The 19,869-nt window shown below is 38.7% G+C and overlaps 2 protein-coding genes across 2 annotated transcripts; both read right to left on the bottom strand.

Annotated features, from left to right (window-relative positions):
* Nucleotides 1-5,262: 5,262 nt before the first annotated feature.
* On the bottom strand, nucleotides 5,263-5,821 carry LOC110615334. Its single transcript, XM_021757179.1, has 2 exons — nucleotides 5,505-5,821; nucleotides 5,263-5,416 (listed from the first exon to the last, which is right to left on the bottom strand). The coding sequence occupies exons 1-2, from the start codon at nucleotides 5,819-5,821 to the stop codon at nucleotides 5,263-5,265; spliced, it is 471 nt and encodes a 156-aa protein (XP_021612871.1).
* Nucleotides 5,822-6,203: 382 nt separating this feature from the next.
* Nucleotides 6,204-8,570, bottom strand: LOC110615335. The gene is made up of 3 exons (XM_021757180.1): nucleotides 7,612-8,570; nucleotides 6,856-7,131; nucleotides 6,204-6,738 (listed from the first exon to the last, which is right to left on the bottom strand). Exons 1-3 carry the CDS (start codon nucleotides 8,568-8,570, stop codon nucleotides 6,204-6,206), a joined length of 1,770 nt encoding a protein of 589 aa, XP_021612872.1.
* Nucleotides 8,571-19,869: the final 11,299 nt, after the last annotated feature.

The following is a 19,869-nucleotide window of genomic DNA, read 5'->3' on the forward strand; positions in this document are numbered from 1 at the left end:
AAACTTAACCATTCATGAGAGTATTTTAGATATTTAAAATATTTATTTTTTCTCTGACTTGTTAACTAAAGGAATTATAAATAAAATAACCTCCGCAAGTTCCTCTGTGGTCCCTTTGTGACTCGATACTCTCGCATTTTCCTCTTTCTTAAACCTAACTTCTTCTTTCCTCTTCCTCATAGAAAACGATCTGTGTCAATTGACTATCGATGAAGAAAAAAATGTTGTTGCCCCTATTAAGAGCTCCAGAAATATTTCGATCATCACTTATAATTTCTGTAAGGTGGGGATATTTCTCACATACAATTCAATCAATTTTCAGAATATGCAGACCTCTTTGGCAGATTTATGACGGCAATTCTCGGACAGTTATTGTATTAAAAGGTTTGGTTCATAGTTACAAGCAGAACATTTTATTTTTGATGGAAACAAAAGCTCTTAGTTCTCGTATGTAATTTTTTCATAATTTTTTACATTTTGATGGTTGTTTCTCAATTAATAGATAAGGATTAGGAGGAAACATTTCGTTAATGTGGAAGAGTCATGGGTATGTTTCTGTAGTTGACTTTTCTTTAAATTTTATTGATCCAGTTGTTTCGGAAGGTAATGTTCAATAGAGGTTTATTTGTTATTATGGGTTTTTGAAATCGCAACGACGACGTCAGTCTTGGAACCTTATTCGAGTTTTATCTCGTAGAAGCTCTCTTCCGTAACTTTGTTCGGGAGACTTTAATGATTTATGCTTGAGAGATGAGAAAGAAGGAGGAATATCTTTGCCAAATTATCTTATGCAGGGGTTTAGACAGGCACTTGAGCATTTTTTGCCAAATTATCTTATGCAGGGATTTAATTTTGAATGATTGTAAATTTTTGTTAGACTCTAGAACTGATATTTCTGTTAGATGGATTCGTCATAATGCTACTTTAGCTGCTCATACTTTGGCTAGAGAATCTATCATGTATAATCGTCTCTCTGTTTGGGATAATATCTTTATTTGTTTGATGAAATTTTTTTAATATAATTAGTAGTTTTGTTTTCAAAAAAAATTAAATGATCTTCAATTTGGGTGGATTGATTATAAAGAGATTTAAATATTTACATTTAAAAATATAAAAAGTAATCTATTAATTACGCTAAAAATCAGGAAGTATTAAAATATAATTTAGTCTGAAAATATCATAGTTTCTAAGATTTAATCTCAACTACATGTAAGTTTTTTTTTTCTGTCATTAAATTTTAATTAGCATAGATTTTTTCTTCTCACAATCTATCGTTTTTGCGAACAACTCCCATGCTAATAAATTAAAATTAAAATCTTTAGTTTTTATTTAAAATATAAAAATGTAAAATAATATAAATTTTAGTTCTTAAAATAAACATATTTTAACTGAACTTTTAGATAAAAACTTTATATTTCGTTTTTTTTAAGTTATTTCATTTAACTTATGAACTAGAAAATTCATATTGTATTAAAAAATTAAATTGTATTGAGATTCTTTAACTTTGGATAGTTATTATACTAAAATTTAAAATTTTGAAATTAAAAAAAATATATTATTCATTGAATAGTAACCCATAAAAATAAATATAGAGAAACATATACATTAAATTTGAAAAGTTTTATCCCCATAACAACGCATTCTTTCAAAGTTTTTAAAATCAAAGAAAAATATCAATGTGCTTTTTTTTTAATTATCATGATTTAAGGTTAATTTCCACCGTTAGATCTTACATCCGTTCTTAATTTTAAAACTAAATTAAATTAAAATTTATATTCCTTTTTCCTCTGAGATATTAATTCATTGATAAGAGGCACAAGGTTCACAGAAGTATAGTCTAATGCCTAAATATATTGAAAAACAACAAGGATCTTAAGGTTGAAAACCAAATAACAAACCCTAAAATCCAAAAATCCTCTTGACCCATTCACATATTCAGGAAGCAAATTGAAGGTGTGCCACTCACCTTCTCCGTCATCTCCGGTTGCCAAGGCTAATAAGGGCATAACAAATAATGGTTCTTCTAACAGAAAGCGAAAGCCAAACAAAAATGATGAAAAACAGAGGAGGAAAATCACAAAAGCAACTGATAATAAGAATTTAAGGAATAGAGTAAAGAAGGAGAAGCGAAGTCTGATAATTTTCAGATTCCTTATTCATCCGTTTGGCAATCTTTAAATAAAGAATTTGTGGAATGCTCACAGCTAAAAAGAAGGAAAAATAAAAATGGTGGATTCCCCACCGATAACTGGAAATAGAACATAAAGCAAGAATCCAGCCACTACTCTTATAAAGTTATTGGTTGAGGAGAGTAGTTGCCCATGATCCCATGATCCTTGCACATTACTAGGAACAAGTAAAAAACTAAAAAAGTTGCTGAGGCAAATGAAGATATTTTGTTATCAATCCATCCCCCGCAAAGTCCTTATCCTCAAGGACAAAAGCCGGATAAACCATTGAAAATCGCCTGAGATTTTCCTATGTTGCATCCGCTTCTGAGGTGCCAGTCCATTTAACCAGAACTTCAATAATCGGCCTACATTGTGCCTTTTGGATAACTCGTTTCTATAAAATCCTCTCAGGTACTCGTAGAATGATGGATTCATCAGTGACCGGAGGCAGAGTAGAAGTGGGAGGTGGCCTGGCGCCGAGATGTTTGCGCAAGAGGCTAACATGAAAGACATTATGTATTTTTGCATCTTCACGCAGGCGAAGACGGTAAGCTACGGAACCTACTTTCTCCACTATTTCAAAGGGGCCATAGAAGCAAGGTGAAAGCTTAAGAGAGTGACGAAAAGCAATTGAAGTCTGTCTATAAGGTTGTAATTTCAAGTAAACAAAATCACCTATTGTGAATTCCACCTCTCTTATGTGTTTATCAGATTGGATCTTCATGTGCTCCTGTGCAACTTGTAAGTTTCTCTTCAAATCACGTAAGATGCTGGTGCAATCTCTAAGATAAGCATCCACTGCAGCAACCTGTGTCGTGCCCGGAAAGTATGAAATTACTATGGGCAGTAATCTTCTGTACACCACTTCAAAGGGAGAGATCTGCAGCAACCTGTGTCGTGCCCGGAACGTATGGAATTACTATGGGTGGTGATCTCCCGTACACCACTTCAAAGGGAGAGATTTTTGTGGCCGAATGCTTACTTGTATTGTAACTCAACTCAGCCCAAGGTAGCCATTCGCTCCATTTTCGAGGCTGCTTTCTTGCAAAACATCATAAATATTATTCCAAAATTCTATTGAGAACTTTGGTCTGCCCATCGCTTTGAGAATGATAGCTGGAGCTCATATTGAGTTCGGTTCCCTGCAGTTTAAATAAGTGAGACCAAAATAAACTTATAAAAACCTAGTCACGATTGCTAATAATGGACCGTGGAACTCCATGGAGTTTGACTACATGATTAATGAATTCAGTAGCGACTATGATGGCCATATAAGGATGGCGCAAAGGAATGAGATGGCAGTACTTGGAGAGACGGTCAACCACCGCTCACTACAAAAATTTAACGGATTAGTAAAGGAAATTTCCGTTACTAATTATTAAAAATCTGTTACTAAAACTATTTTGTAATGGATTTGTAACGGAAAATTTTCATTACAGCAAACCTCGTTGCTAATGCATTAGTAACGGATTTTCTATTCATTACTAATTTAGTAACGGATTTTCTAATCCGTTACTAATTTAATAATGGATTTGTAACGAAAAATCCATTACTAAATATTGTTTCCTCTTCGTTGGTTTTAGTAACGGATTTTTTTAGTAATGGATTTTTCTGTTACAAAAATCCGTTACTAATTGTGAAAAGGTAATAACAGATTTTTCCGTTACTAATCCGTTATTATTTTTAACAGATCAATAACAACTTAATCCGTTACTAATCCGTTACTATTTATAAAATTACAATAAAATATTACAAATTATATAATCTAATCAGACAATTTAACCTGTAAATACACTCACCTATTACAACTCATCTCAATAACAAAATGTAAAAACCAAATGTCATAGCTATCATGAATGCACTCAAATCCAATATCATATATTATGTAAATCAAATCAAACATATATCCAAGTATCAAGTTGTGCAATTTTAAACTAAAAAAATTAACAAATTATTTATTATCCTAGTACATATGTGTAATGAAAAAAGAAACTATAAATGTGTAGTATTTTCGTCATCGTCCTCGTCCTCATCATTAGCTTCATCTGCTTGATCAGGAGGCTGTGCAGAAGTTCCCTCACCAGGAGCTGAAGGCTGGATGCCTTGCCTTTGACTCACAAGCTGCATAAGTAAATCCTTCACCTGTGAGAGCTCAGAGGTAATCCGCACATTTTGCTCACGCAATACTTGTTCATTATCCTCATGCTCCTGTACCTTGCGTCTGAGATCAGCCACTTCATCTTGAAGATCCTTATTTTGCTGAGCTGATGTGAAGGATGTGCTAGCAGAAGTCTTGTTTGGGAAGAAAACTGAAACCTGTGATCCAAGACCATACACCCTTCTTTTTTTCTCTCCACCTACTGCCTCAAAGTATAACTGAGCCTCATCAATGTAGGATGCCTGACTACTGTCATTATCTGTCTGTGATGCTTGCTCTTTCAAAGTCAGAAAGCTGTCCTTCAAAAAAAGATACCATGTGATATAACAGTATAAAAAACAAATCAAATACTTTACTATAAATTTATTTAATTTCTCACATGAATGGTCTTTGAGCGTGCATCAACAAACTCTGAGGTACCCTTCTTTTTATGAGTAGTCTCAAATAACTCATGAGGTAGAGGATCTCTGCCTAGTCTTTCGCGCTACAAGTAAAATATAAATAGTAATAACATGCTTCAATATAAATTCACAACAAATTTTATAAAATTTAAAGCATTTGAAAAAATTTAAGTGAAAATGAATAGTACATACCATCTGTTGTTGATGCCTATACTGAGATATGGATCCTCCACAATGTCTTGATGGGCCAGCGCCTTGCCCACCTGTTTCACTCTTTCTGTTATTAGAGAATTTTTTGCATTTCTCTTTATACTCAGTTGCTCCCCAAGCGGATTGCCATGCATCCATTACTCCTTCTGTCAGTGATAGCCTCTTCTCCTTCCCATTCCTTACGCTACACATAAGGCTACGATACCGCTCGGCAGCTTTCTTCCTCTAAGCTATCTTCATAAGCTGCTCTATTGCCTCCTCCCATAAGAAGTGTTTTTGTAATTACTCATATTTAGTGAGAAATAATGCACAGTAAAAATAATCACATGTACTGTAAAATTTGTATTACCTTAAATTCTTGCCAATAGAATTCTTTAACCTCTTCTGATACATTTTTCCAACAAAAGCCATCTGCTACTAACTTTTCCTTGAAGATCAATATAATCCGCCTAGCAATCGGATCAGAAGGCTGCATGCTGTAGAAGAATAATTGACAAAATAATTATATTGAAATAAGCATAGAAATTAAATGCATATTTAAAAATACTTATAAATTTTACTCACATTGAGTTTACTAAGGAAATATATGGTCTGTATCCTGTGGGTCCGCAACTACCAGAAGCAGATGCAGATGCAGATGCAGCCATCGATGGAATAGGTGGCAAACCTATGGGAGCTGAGGCAGTAGCAGATGTGTGCACTAAAGTAGGAGAGGATGATGCAGCACCCTGTGTGGATCTCTCACCCTGGTCTGGTCTAGGAATCAAAGCAGTGTGCTGTACCAAATCTTGATTGATATTTTCTGATTTATTTGTGTGGACACTACCCCTGCCATGGTCTCCTCGACCCCGTGATGAAGATCCACGTCCTCGTCCTCTCATCCTGTATAAATTTACATTAAACAAATCACATATAGTTAATATATTTAATAACTGAAAGTAAAAGTAGATATCAATTATTTTATACCTTTTATTCACTATCTACATCTAAGTCATTATTATCATCATCATCAACATCATCGTCCGTTTCTGTTGCTATTATAGTTTCATCTTCATCATTTTCTTCACCATCATCAATTTCAATAACATCCCCAGTTGGATAATTTAATTGTTGTGTTGAATCATCAATTTCAATAACAATGGCAGTGTGTTCCATTTCATCTTGTTGAAATGGTTCTTCATCAGGTTGTGTATTTTCTTGTGTTGGAATTTGAATCATAGAACGTGCTTTGACTTTTATAGCAGTCCACCATTCAATTTTATCTCACTTTAGGCTAGGATACGAAGTATATATCACTTGTATTGCTTGTACTCCCAGCACAAAAGGCTCATATCTATTAAAAGATCGTTTATGATTTACATCGATAAGTTTATATTTACTATGGATCTTTGTGCCTACATTTGGAGTGGGGTCAAACCAATTGCATTTGAAAAGTACAACTCGCTTGATTGGAAGACCTGGATACTCCAAACGTATAACTTCAAGCAATTGTCCATAATAATCGCTCTCTTCGTTGCTGTAATTTGACCCCTTAATACACACCCCACTGTTCATAGTTGCTCTACTTGTACAGTATGACTTTGATTGAAACTTATATCCATTCACCATATATCCATTGTATGATGTCACACTTCGTAATGGACCCTTTGCAAGCGATATGATAAACTTGTTGGATATATTGCTGCACGAATCATGAGCAAAATTGTTGAACCATATAGCAAATTTACTCTCCAATTTGATGTCAATCTGAGAATCATTGACTGACGGATCATTTGAGCGCAGTTGATCAATGTAAATGCTGTAAAAATCTCAACTTCATTAGAAAAAGTAATTTAAAAAATAATATATAAATTACTTATTAACGATAACTTACTCAATGTAGGGTTTCACTTCTGGACAATTTAATAATATGTACATTTGTGCTGCTTTATACTCATCCTCCATAAGGTATCTGGTTCTCCCTTTTCCTATTGGTCGACCGGACTGCATGAAAATTGATAGGTTACCTTCATAATTTTCAGTATTTTCTGAAATGTCAACATTTCTTGGCACTTTTCGATGTCTAGTTTGAACATACGGCTCAAAGTAATGCGCACAAAATGAAGTGGCTTCTTCTACTAGGTACGCATTACAAATTGATCCCTCGACTCTAGCTTTATTTCTGATATTATTCTTAAACCGTCGCAGATATCTATAAAATATATGACCAACATTAGTAAACATTATTAAATAACTTAATTAAAGTGAAGTTAAAAGAACTTACCGTTCAAAAGGATACATCCACCGATATTGCATTGGACCTGCCAACTATGCTTCATATGCTAGATGGACGGGGAGGTGTTCCATACAATCAAAGAAACTTGGAGGGAAAACACGCTCAAGCTTACATATGATCAAAGGAATTTCACCATGCAACCGCAACATATCACTCTCACTTATAGCGGTAGATGTTAATTCCCTAAAAAAATTGCTCAACTCTGTTATGGGCTGCCAAACATTCGAAGGAAGCAACTCACGAAATGCAATTGGAATAATCCGCTGCATGAAAACATGACAGTCATGACTCTTCATCCCAAACATCTTCAGCCTCTTCATATCAATACATCGGCCCATATTGGAAACATAACCATCAGGAAACTTGAGATTTTTCAGCCAATCACATAAGACCTACTTACTTTGCTTATCTAGAGTATAACAAGCTTTGGGATATCTCCCAGTGACTTGATCCATTTCCAACTCTGGTCGATCGCAGATCACATTGAGGTCTGCCCTTGACTTAGCATTATCCTTTGTCTTTCCCTCAACACTCATTACAGTGTTGATTATATTTTCAAAAAATTTTTTCTCAATGTGCATTACATCAAGATTGTGTCGAATCAAATTACTTTTCCAATACGGTAAATCCCACAAGATACTTCTTTTTCGCCAACCGCATTGCTTTGATAGACTGGAATTTATTTCAAATGCATCCTCATCTATAACCCTCTTAAACCCCAATTCATTAATCTGTTTCAGTATTTCTTCACCGGAAATAGGTGGTTTAGCTTTCTTAGTAACAGATACATTCTTCCTAAAAGCTGTTTTATTTCTTCTAAAAGAATGGCTAGGAGGTAAAAATTTGCGATGATTATCAAACCATGATTGCTTACCTCCTCTTGTCAATGTAAATGCATCACTATCTTCCATGCAATAAGGACAAGCAGTTCGTCCTGCAGTGCTCCATCCAGATAACATTGCATAAGCAGAAAAATCACTTATAGTCCACATTAAAGCAGCTCGCAAGTTGAAATTTTCTTTATTGAATGCATCATATGTTTCAACTCCATTCTCCCATAAATCTTTCAACTCAGTTACTAGGGGTTGCAAATACACATCCAACTTATCTTTTGGATTTCTAGGCCCTGGGACAAGTATAGTGAGAAACATATACTCACCTTTCATGCATAACCATGGGGGTAAATTGTACGGTGTCAATATGACAGGCCATGATGAATATTGCTGACCAGATTGTCCAAAGGGTTGAAAACCATCGGTACATAGTGCCAGACGGACATTACGTTTCTCAGCACTGAAATGAGGCCAATTATTATCAAAAGCTTTCCATGTATGCGAATCAGCTGGATGATGCATTAAATCATCATTAGTCCCATGATTGGCATGCTAAGTCATATCCTTAGCTGTAGCATTAGATGCGTACAACCTTTGTAGTCTAGGTGTGATTGGCATGTAATACATTTTACTATAAGCAACTTGGGTTTTACTAGAGCTCTGGCTATCTTGCAATCGTTTGTATCTCGGATGATCACACACCTTGCACCTGAGCAATTCATTATCCTCATCCCAATAAATCATACAACCATTTAAGCAATTATGAATCTTCTGAATTGGTAATCCCAAGCCTTCAAGCAATTTCTTTGTAGAGTAGAAATTATCAGTAAACAAATTATCAGTAGGTAAAATTTCTTTGATTAATTGACAAATATTATCAAAACAACGTTCGGACAAATGATGTTCAGATTTGATATTCAATATCCTTGCCACAGCTGACAGTTGTGAATGATTTTCACAACCTGGCCACAATTCCTGATTAGCAGCGGCCAACATGTCATACAATCTCTGAGTAGATTGGTTTGGAGGCTCAGTACTTATTGATGGGGAGAAACTAGGCCCTGCTGCATCTGCAACTAGTTGCTCATAAGCATTAGAGAACTCACCATGTTGATATTCCACATTGCAAGTATTGTCAATCGAATCATTACTTCTTCTATGGACCGCATTGTAGTTTTGAATTTCGCCATGTAAATACCATACGTAATAGTCTCTAACAAACCCATATTTCATCAGATGAAACCTAATTGTATTCTCATCTTCAAAACTGCGATTTTGGCACTTAAATCGATTACATGGACACCTAATTAGTTCTCCATTCAAACAGTCTAGAAACTATTTGGCAGCTGATATGAATTCATTTAATCCTTCAAGGAATAAAGGATTTAGTAGACCATCTTTTAGTCTTGCATACATCCAACCTCTATCAGAATGCATATTGTACCTATTGTACCTATTGTACCTAGAAAAGAGTTGGTCATAACTCAAAACGACTATCAATATTTGCATATTGAATTTCAATCACAATCTAAGTTATTGAAAGATGACTATATCAATTAATTCATCCAACCAAATAAAATGACTATCAATTTGAAAGTTGACGAAGACAAAGAGAAGCTCCCTTCAACTCAACCAGACTAGGAAAATCTATAATGTCCAATATACCTTGTGTTCGTTTGATTAAACTTTTATCACTCCAAAACCAGGGAAATCTACCAAGTCCAATATACTTAATTGGAGTTCATTTGACTACACTTCATGTAAATAATCAAGTGAAAATAAAATGTAACTACCATGAAATATTTTTAAATTTAAGGAAGAGGTGACCATAAGTCTTGTTATCATTTTCTGTACTTTTGGCAATTTTTTTAACACATCTATGTATAAATTTATTAATATATTTTATTTTTAAATTAAAATTAAAAAATTGAAAATAAGTTAGATTTTGAGAAGGAGGACTTACAGGGAAAGGCATCCCCAAAAGTATATATTTTATTTTTAAATAAGAAGATAAGTTAGTTTTTGAAAATTAAATAAAATTAATATATTTTATTTTTAAATTTATCAATTATGGAGTAACTTATCATTGTGTTGATTTTTTTTAAATTTTAATTTAGCTTTTAGAACTTTTAATGAAAGACATATTGCTCAAAATATCATTCTTGCTCAAAAGACTTATTTTTGAAACAGCTTTAAATAAGAAAATAAGTTAGTTTTTGAAAATTAAATAAAATAAAATTAATATATTTTATTTTTAAATTTATCAATTATGGAGTAACTTATCATTGTGTTGATTTTTTAAAATTTTAGTTTAGCTTTAAGAATTTTTAATGAAAGACATATTGCTCAAAATATCATTCTTCTATATTTAATTTCAGAAGATCTTATTATTTCCTCCAGTTATGAGTTTTATGGATTTTCTTCAAAAGCTACTGGAATCACACAACAAGAAAACAAGAAGAATTGAAATCACAATCTACTGAAATCATTGAAATCACAACAACTGCAGCATCTCTTCATTCTAGAATGCTACAAGAAGTTGTTGGCAGGTTAACATTTAACCATACCTTAGATTTCAAGGGAAAAAGAAGACACTTAGGAGTAACTTATCATCCATGTTCAATTGGTGCTTAAGGAATTGCTAATCATTGCATTTGGTTAAGAAAATTCATGTCTAATTTGGTTTGTCCACAAAATCAAGCCACAAAACTCTTTTGTAATAGCAAGTTTGCAATAACAGTGACTAAAAATCCAGTGCACCACGGAAAAATGAAGCACATGAAGATTAAATATCATTTCCTAAGAGAAGTTGAAGCTGATTATGAAGTGAATATGTGTTACTGCAAATTAGAAGTTCAAGTTGCAGACCTTCTCACTAAACCACTGCAGAAAAAGCAATTTGAGCTATTGAGGACCAAGCTGGGAGTATTAACCATACCTTAGATTTCAAGAGAAAAAGAAGACACTTAGGAGTAACTTATCATCCATGTTCAATTGGTGCTTAAGGAATTGCTAATCATTGCATTTGGTTAATAAAATTAATGTCTAATTTGGTTTGTCCACAAAATCAAGCCACAAAACTCTTTTGTAATAGCAAGTTTGCAATAACAGTGACTAAAAATCCAGTGCACCACGGAAAAATGAAGCACATGAAGATTAAATATCATTTCCTAAGAGAAGTTGAAGTTGATTATGAAGTGAATATGTGTTACTGCAAATTAGAAGTTCAAGTTGCAGACCTTCTCACTAAACCACTGCAGAAAAAGCAATTTGAGCTATTGAGGACCAAGCTGGGAGTATTAACCATACCTTAGATTTCAAGGGAAAAAGAAGACACTTAGGAGTAACTTATCATCCATGTTCAATTGGTGCTTAAGGAATTGCTAATCATTGCATTTGGTTAATAAAATTAATGTCTAATTTGGTTTGTCCACAAAATCAAGCCACAAAACTCTTTTGTAATAGCAAGTTTGCAATAACAGTGACTAAAAATCCAGTGCACCACGGAAAAATGAAGCACATGAAGATTAAATATCATTTCCTAAGAGAAGTTGAAGCTGATTATGAAGTGAATATGTGTTACTGCAAATTAGAAGTTCAAGTTGTAGACCTTCTCACTAAACCACTGCAGAAAAAGCAATTTGAGCTATTGAGGACCAAGCTGGGAGTATTAACCATACCTTAGATTTCAAGGGAAAAAGAAGACACTTAGGAGTAACTTATCATCCATGTTCAATTGGTGCTTAAGGAATTGCTAATCATTGCATTTGGTTAATAAAATTAATGTCTAATTTGGTTTGTCCACAAAATCAAGCCGCAAAACTCTTTTGTAATAGCAAGTTTGCAATAACAGTGACTAAAAATCCAGTGCACCACGGAAAAATGAAGCACATGAAGATTAAATATCATTTCCTAAGAGAAGTTGAAGCTGATTATGAAGTGAATATGTGTTACTGCAAATTAGAATGTAACGACCCCAAAATGGACCGTCACCGGCGCTAGGATTCAGGTCGGCTTAAGGCCGCCAGAACCCGTAGCAAGCCTGCTATACTCTCTGTGTACCTGTAAACCTCATACATGATCATACATTTTCTGTGAAAATAAAACTCTTTTCTGAACCAAGGCTTAACCTGTGCATGCACTATCTCTGTACTCTGTACTCATGTACTCTGTACTCTGTATCCCTGACTAGAGCTTGCTCTAGATGGGTTAACTCATACCTGTTAAGCCTGGTTTTCACATACAGGAAAGCATATATATACATATACAGATCATGTACAAAACATACATCACTAGGTCAAGCAACAACTATTACATCTCTTGAATATTACATGTCCACTCTAAGCTATTACAGATCTCTTTATTTTTCCCGTACTCTGCTGGACTGTCCCTGTACACTGTACACTGAACCTGCAAAACTGGGGTTAAGGGAGTGGGATGAGCTCTATAGCCCAGTGAGTAGAACAGTAAAACATCGCAGTAAAATATGATCTCATGAAATGCATCATATCACAGACAAGCCACATCAAGAGTAAACCTGTCACCACATAGTCCCAGTAACTCTGTGCCAGGGCGTAGAATCGAGCACCTGGTCTTCCTGTCATATATGTATATGTGTATATAACACCTGTGTACTTACCATTGCCAGGGCGTCGTCAAAGGCTCCTGGACTTTACTATATACCTGCCAGGGCGTAGTCAAAGGCTCCTGGACTTTGCTATACCTGCCAGGGCGTAGTCAAAGGCTCCTGGACTTCCTGTCTGAGACTATTGGATCATTCAGCATTCACTCACATTACCAAAGAACGATGCAATGCAACATATTCGTGCATACTAATGCAATCAACCTATGGCATAAACATGATGCATGAGATATGCTAAAAGCAGTTGTGGTTCACTTAAAAGTCATAAGTTTAGTTCCACTCACCTCTGGCTATCTGGACTGACTGACTCTGCAGGCTCTACTCCTCTGGAGCAGTACTCACTGCTGCTATCTCTGGTTCCTTTGGTCTGTACCTATCCAGATAAACGCACATGAGGGACCAAACTAGCTGATGACTAACTCTATTTAAATTCCCCAAGAATCCCCTAAACCTCTCTCTAATAGTCATGCAAAGCAAGCAAAGGAAAGCTGGACAGAACACTTTCGGCGGCAGGTTCGGCGGCCGAAAGTCCTCTCCAGAGACGAAACTCAAGCACCTTCGGCGGCACCTTCGGCGGCCGAATCCCCCAAACAGAGCCGAACATGCACAACTCGCGGGGGCAAACTATGGCAGCCTAAACCACCATGCAAGAGGTTCGGCGGCCGAATGCACCTTCGGCTGCCGAACCTGAGTTCATCCAGAACTCAGCTTCAACGGCAAACCATCTCCTCCTTCCCTTCAATCTCTCCAAACCATATATACTCCAACTCCTCAACACACATATACTCACGTATATGATCACAGGGGTCCAAAACTATCTACTAACCCCAAACAACAAATCAAACATAACACAGAAACATGTATACATGCATAACTCATCAAAATCACTACTTCTCACTTAAACATGCATCTCTCTCCCTTAACTTCCATAAAACCTTCAGAAAACACATAAACAGGGTCAAGAGCATTACTTACCTCCTGTAACAAGAAGCTGAACACTCTGAACAAAGGAAAACGGACCAACTCTCCTCAAACTCTCAAACTCTCACAAACTTAGCTTTTTGCTTCAAAACACTCAAACTCTCGTGTTCACAAAACACTCTGTATGAGCTGCTCAACCTCAGCAAATACACCAGGGGAGACGTGGCCAACTTCTGGACATGATCTGGTGATAACACCTGTCCAAAATGCTGACTAAGGGAGACAAACCTGCTGGCTAAGCAACTCAGCTTCGGCTGCCGGATCGCATGCAAAACCATGCAACATTCGGGGGCCGAACCTGAATTCGGAAGCCAAACATTGGGCACTTTCGGCGGCCGAACTTATCTTCGGCGGCCGAACTTGGCTCCTCTGCCTTGGCTCATTTCAACTCAAGAACAAAACACATCATAACACGTAGAAAACATAACTCCTACCCTTATATCGAATCCCAACACCCCGGATTCCACCAGACCACAGAAATTCCGGTGCCGGATTCTAGCCGGGTATTACATTCTCCCCTCCTTAAGAACATTCGTCCTCGAAGGTTCCTAAAACACACAATTAACACATGAAACGGAGAAAATGAACCTCAAAACAAATATGGATACTGCTGGAGCATAGACTCCCGCGTCTCCCAGGTGCACTCTTCTAGATTATGGTGGTTCCATAGAACTTTCACCATCGGAATCTCCTTGTTCCTTAGCTGTCTGATCTGCGTGTCCAGAATCCGCACTGGCTACTCTATATAGGTGAGATCCGTATGAATCTCCACCTCAGGCTCACTCAGAACCTGATTCGGATCTGACACAAACTGTCGTAGCATAGAAACATGAAAGACCGGGTGAATTCTCTCCATAGAAGCAGGTAAATCCAGCTTATACGACACATTTCCGATCCTCTGCAACACCTCAAAGGGTCCAATGTACCGTGGAGCTAATTTACCTTTCTTTCCAAACCGAACCACTCCTTTCATTGGAGACACTTTCAGCAATACCCAATTACCCTCTTGAAACTCTAACTGCTTTCTGCGAACGTCTGCATAACTTTTCTGTCTACTCTGAGCTGTTCTGATTCTCTCTCTGATCATGGGCACCAGTCTACTAGTAATGTCTACTAACTCTGGCCCTGCAAGAGCCTTTTCTCCTACCTCTTCCCAACAAACAGGGGATCTGCACTTCCTCCCATACAAAGCTTCATAAGGAGCCATCCCGATGCTAGCATGATGGCTGTTATTGTAGGCAAACTCCACCAAAGGTAGATGCTGCCTCCAAGAACCGCCAAAGTCTAACACACATAGTCGAAGCATATCCTCTATGGTCTGAATGGTCCTTTCTGACTGTCCATCAGTCTGTGGGTGGAAAGCAGTACTAAAATCCAATCTCGTGCCCATCGCACTTTGCAGACTCTGCCAAAAGCGGGAGGTAAACTGAGGTCCTCTGTCTGAAACTATAGACATTGGAACTCCATGTAATCTCACTATCTCATCCAGATAGACCTGTGCCAACTTATCTACAGAATAGTTACTCCGTACTGGAAGAAAATGAGCAGATTTCGTGAGTCTGTCCACAATCACCCATATCAAGTCTATCCTGTTGGACGCTACTGGTAAACCCACTACAAAATCCATGGCTATGTTCTCCCATTTCCACTCTGGAATCGGTAATGGGTTAAGCATTCCGGCTGGTTTTTGATGCTCTAATTTCACCCTCTGACACACCTCACAGGCTGTCACGAACTGCGCCACTTCTTTCTTCATGGCTGGCCACCAATAGACCCTTTTCAGATCCTGATACATCTTGGTGGCTCCTGGGTGAACACTATACCTCGCATTATGAGCTTCCCTCATAATGTCTTCCTTCACACTGCCTCTATCTGGTACACAAAGTCGACTCCCATAGCGAAGGATCCCTTTGCTGTCAAATCTGAACTCTACACTATTGCCTGACTGAACAGTCCTGGCAATTTTCATCAACTCAGGGTCCTCATGCTGTCTCTGAGCTATCTGCTCCAGAAATACAGGTGTCACTCTCATCTGTGCTATCAACGCACCTGTACCAGACAACTCTAGCTGTAATCCCTCGTCAAAGAGCTTATAAAGCTCCATCACAACTGATCTCCGCTCTGCTGCTATATGGGCTAAACTGCCTAGTGACTTCCGGCTTAGGGCGTCTGCGACAATATTCGCCTTACCCGGATGATACTGAATCTTACACTCATAATCACTGAGCAATTCGACCCACCTTCTCTGTCGCAAATTCAGCTCTCTCTGACTTAAGATGTACTGTAAACTCTTGTGATCAGTGAAGAGTTCGCATTTCACCCCGTAGAGGTAATGCCGCCACATCTTAAGTGCAAAGATAACTGCTGCCATCTCTAGGTCATGGGTAGGGTAATTCAACTCGTGCTTCTTCAACTGTCTAGAAGCATAAGCGATTACTCTATCATTCTGCATCAAAACACAACCCAATCCCACTCGAGACGCATCACAGAACACTGTGAACTCTTCATTACTGACAGGCAGTGTAATACCCGGCTCGAGTCCGGCATCGGCATTCCTGTAGTCCGGTGAAATCTCGGGTGTCGGAACCCTCGCGAAGGGTAATGCATATGTTTTCCAAGGTATTTTCACTTGTTTTCATGTTTTGAAGTGTGAGAAGCATTGAGTTTTGAAAAGAAAAGCAACAAGGGAGAAATGCAAAGGTTCGGCCGCCGAAGGTCACTTTCGGCCGCCGAACATTGCATGGTTGCGGCTTCACGTTCGGCTGCCGAAGGTGGTCTGGCCAGCCACCTATAAAAGAGCCAAGGGTCGGTGGAAGGAGATTATTTCTCCTCCACTTGCAGCCAGAGGTGAGTTTCAGCCTCTCCCCACGTTGACTTTCATGTTTTCCATGATTTTCATCACATCTTTCAAGAGTTTTAAGAGTTTTGGTGATTTATGAAGGTTTTGAGCAAAAGAACCAAGGTTTGAAGCTTGGAGCTTTGGAAGAGCTTTTCTTCATATCTCCACGTTAGGATCCTTCATCCTCAAGTTGTGTAAGAGGTAAGTGAAGATCCTGAGCTTCTTTGTTGATTTTGAAAGGTTTTATGAAGTTTGTATGGGTAGTTTGCATGTTTAGGGTTAGGTGAGGTTTTTGGTGATTTGTGGTGCTCCAGCATGATTAAGTGTTATGTGCTATGTTTGTTTGGGGTTTTAGGATAGTTTTAGACCCCTTTGTGCATATATATGTGTATATGCTAGTTGGGAGTAGTTGAAATGCATGTTTGTAGGTTTTTGGGCAAAGTTTGCATGAAACAGAGCAGGGTTCTGTCCTTCGGGCAAAACCAGGTTCGGCCGCCGAAGGAAGGTTCGGCCGCCGAACCCTTTGTGGAGGCAGTTCGGCTGCCAAAGGTTGCCCCCGAAAGCTAGGCTTTCGGTTTAGAAAGGGACTTTCGGCCGCCGAAAGAGGGAGTTCGGCCGCCGGAAGTGTGTGAGTTTCGTCTCTGGACGAGACCTTCGGCCGCCGAAGGTGCCGCCGAACATGCTTGAGTTTCGTCTCTGGAGTAGGGTTTCGGCCGCCGAACCTGCCGCCGAAAGTGCCCTGTCCAGCTTTCTTTTGCATGTTTTATGTGTTGGTTTTAGGATCGTTTAGAGGGGTTTTTGGGAGTTTCGTAGAGATATTCTTGAGTGCGTTTAGTCCCTCATTTGAGTCCACCTGTGTAGGGACGGACCAGAGGAATCAGGGAGGTCAGCAGTGAGTCCAGTGTCAGAACCTGCAGAGTCAGTGCAGAGATAACCAGGTGAGTGGAAATTAACTTAATGTTTTAATATGAGAACTGATATTTTATCATGCTTCATGCATCATGAATATGCTTTAGGGTGAGTGCATTAGTGTACACAAAGATGATGCATTGCATTTATCCTTGTACTTGGCACTGCTCCTTGTACATTGCTTATGTGAGACGGCACGGACTTCGTGAGGATTCATTAGCCCTCAGAGGAAAGACCTGGAACAGCCTTACGAGGACCAGGCATAAAGACCTGGAACAGCCCTACGGGGACCAGGCACATGATACTCCGGTATCCCAGATGAGATAGAGGGAGTTTTGATCCGTCCGGCCGAGGTTATGTGATTATGTGTTGCATTCCATGAGAGCATGTTTTATCACCTGTATTTGCTTATTCTACTCACTGGGCTATCGTAGCTCATCCCTCTCCCCTAACTTCAGTTGTGCAGGTTCAGAGATCAGAGAGAACTCAGCAGGGTACAGGAAGAGTACAGAGTGGTGTAATAGCTAGTGTGGACATGTAAATGTAAAGAGATAGTGTTTATGTATATGTACAGTGTATAGAATGGTGCTTGATTTATAAGAATTGTAATCCCTTTGTTGAGTCACATGATCAGTTTATGTATGTTTTTTTTTATTGTTGTATGTTTATGAGCAAACCAGGCTTAACATTATGAGATTGGTCCGCCTAGAGCCATGAGGAGCTCTAGTAGGGATTGGTAGAGCACAGAGAGAGTGCATGTACAGGTTAAGCCTTGGAATAAAGAAAAGTTTTATGTTTTTACAGCAAATGTATGATCATGTATGGGATTTCACAGGTATACAGACAGGATAGCAGGCTTACTACGGGTCCCGGCGACCTTAAGTCGATCTGGATCCTAGTGCCGGTGGCAGTTCGGTTTTCGGGCTGTTACAGATTGGTATCAGAGCCCTAGGTTCATATGGTCGGACCTATAGAGAGAGTTGTGGGCTCATAGAGAGGTTTAACAGGTCAAGCACCATAGGAAAACATGTCCACTAGGATAGGATGTCAGTCCTGTCTATATGCTGATGTGCAATGCCATGAGTTATGCATGTGCATTTGTTTGATGTGTTGCTTATGTTTTATGTGTTTGTTGTTTCCAGAGAGTGACGATGCGAGGAACTCGTCGATCCGCGAGATTGACAGGAGTCCCACCTGTAAGTGAGGGTACAGCTGCTCGTCCACCTGCCTTGCCAAGGGCAAGATCGCACAGGTCAAGCAGGGAAGGAACGTCACGAGACCCTAGAAGGTCTTCTGACGAGAGCAGGAGAGGAGTAAGCAGAGGGGGAAGGTCAGTAGAAGAAAGAGGTGTGATGGAAGAGGATCAGAGTAGAGATGCAAGCATGGGTGTAGGAAGGTCAGAAGAAGGTATGGGGGAATCCCAGGGAGGCATGCAGGCCTCGGGGTTTGGCTATCCACCCTTTCCACAGGGCCCAGAGTATCCGATGGGAGGCACGTCGGATTACTCCAGCTTTGCCCCATATCCACCCTACATGCCATATATGCCCTATCCTTCCTTTTATCCACCATATCATATGTATCCACCCCCACCTGTTCATCCAAGTCCAGTACAACCTGAAGTGAGGGAATCAGTTCCTCCACCACCACCTCCTGAACCAGTAGCCCCTGTTGTGGAAGTACAGCAACCCAGTTCTTCAGGGGGAAGGAAGGTGAAGATGACCGAGTACTTAAAGTTGGATGCTCCTAAATTTAATACAGGAGATGATCCCTTTGAGTATCTCAGTGCAGTCAGAATGATAACAAGTGAGTTGGGAGCAGATGATGGTAGAGCTATTGAGATGGCAGGGTTCACTTTAAAGTGTAAGAAAGCTAGAGAATGGTTCAAGAACTATGTGGACCCGAGACTTGAGAGTATGTCATGGGAAGAGTTCGCCAACGAATTTGCTGGATGGGCTTTTCCTGACAGTTCCAGGGAACTAAAAGTTGTGGAGTTTGAGCAGTTGCGACAGACGGAGGAGATGAGCGTTGATGACTATACAGATAAGTTCCTGGAATTGTTGCCATATGTCGGTCAGGCATATGAGACAGATCAGAAGAAGGCAAAGAGATATGCCACAAGGCTTCATCCCAGGTATTTCTCTTTAATTCTTCATGCGGAGAAGGAAAGTTTCCACTCTATTGTGGATGCTGCTAGAAAGATGGAGGCCAGTGCCATAAGTCAAGGTGTAGTCAAGGCACAGTCTTCTGGTGTTAAACCAGGTTCCTCCTCACAGAGTACAACAAGTGCAAGTAAGAGGAGATGGGAGAAATTCAGAGGAAAGAGAGGCAAGTTCTGGAACAGGCTTAAGTCGGGTCTGGGAATGAGTAGTGGCTCCAGTTCTGGCGCAGATTTTCCAGTGTGCAAGAGGTGTGGCAAACAGCATAGAGGAGCTTGTCAGTTGGGATCCACA

Source organism: Manihot esculenta, chromosome 5, assembly GCF_001659605.2.
Source record: "Manihot esculenta cultivar AM560-2 chromosome 5, M.esculenta_v8, whole genome shotgun sequence".
In the NCBI taxonomy this organism is placed as follows: Eukaryota; Viridiplantae; Streptophyta; class Magnoliopsida; order Malpighiales; family Euphorbiaceae; genus Manihot; species Manihot esculenta.

Excerpts from the sequence above, each read along its gene's own strand:
- LOC110615334 (XM_021757179.1), bottom strand. The coding sequence starts at position 5,821 with ATGAGAGGACGAGGACGTGGATCTTCATCACGGGGTCGAGGAGACCAT. Across the intron at positions 5,417-5,504 it reads ATTTCCTTAGTAAACTCAAT|CATGCAGCCTTCTGATCCGA; the intron begins GTGAGTAAAATT and ends ATTCTTCTACAG.
- LOC110615335 (XM_021757180.1), bottom strand. The coding sequence starts at position 8,570 with ATGCATCATCCAGCTGATTCGCATACATGGAAAGCTTTTGATAATAAT. Across the intron at positions 7,132-7,611 it reads ACTCTAGATAAGCAAAGTAA|ATATCTGCGACGGTTTAAGA; the intron begins GTAGGTCTTATG and ends TATATTTTATAG. Across the intron at positions 6,739-6,855 it reads GAGTATAAAGCAGCACAAAT|CATTTACATTGATCAACTGC; the intron begins GTACATATTATT and ends AGATTTTTACAG.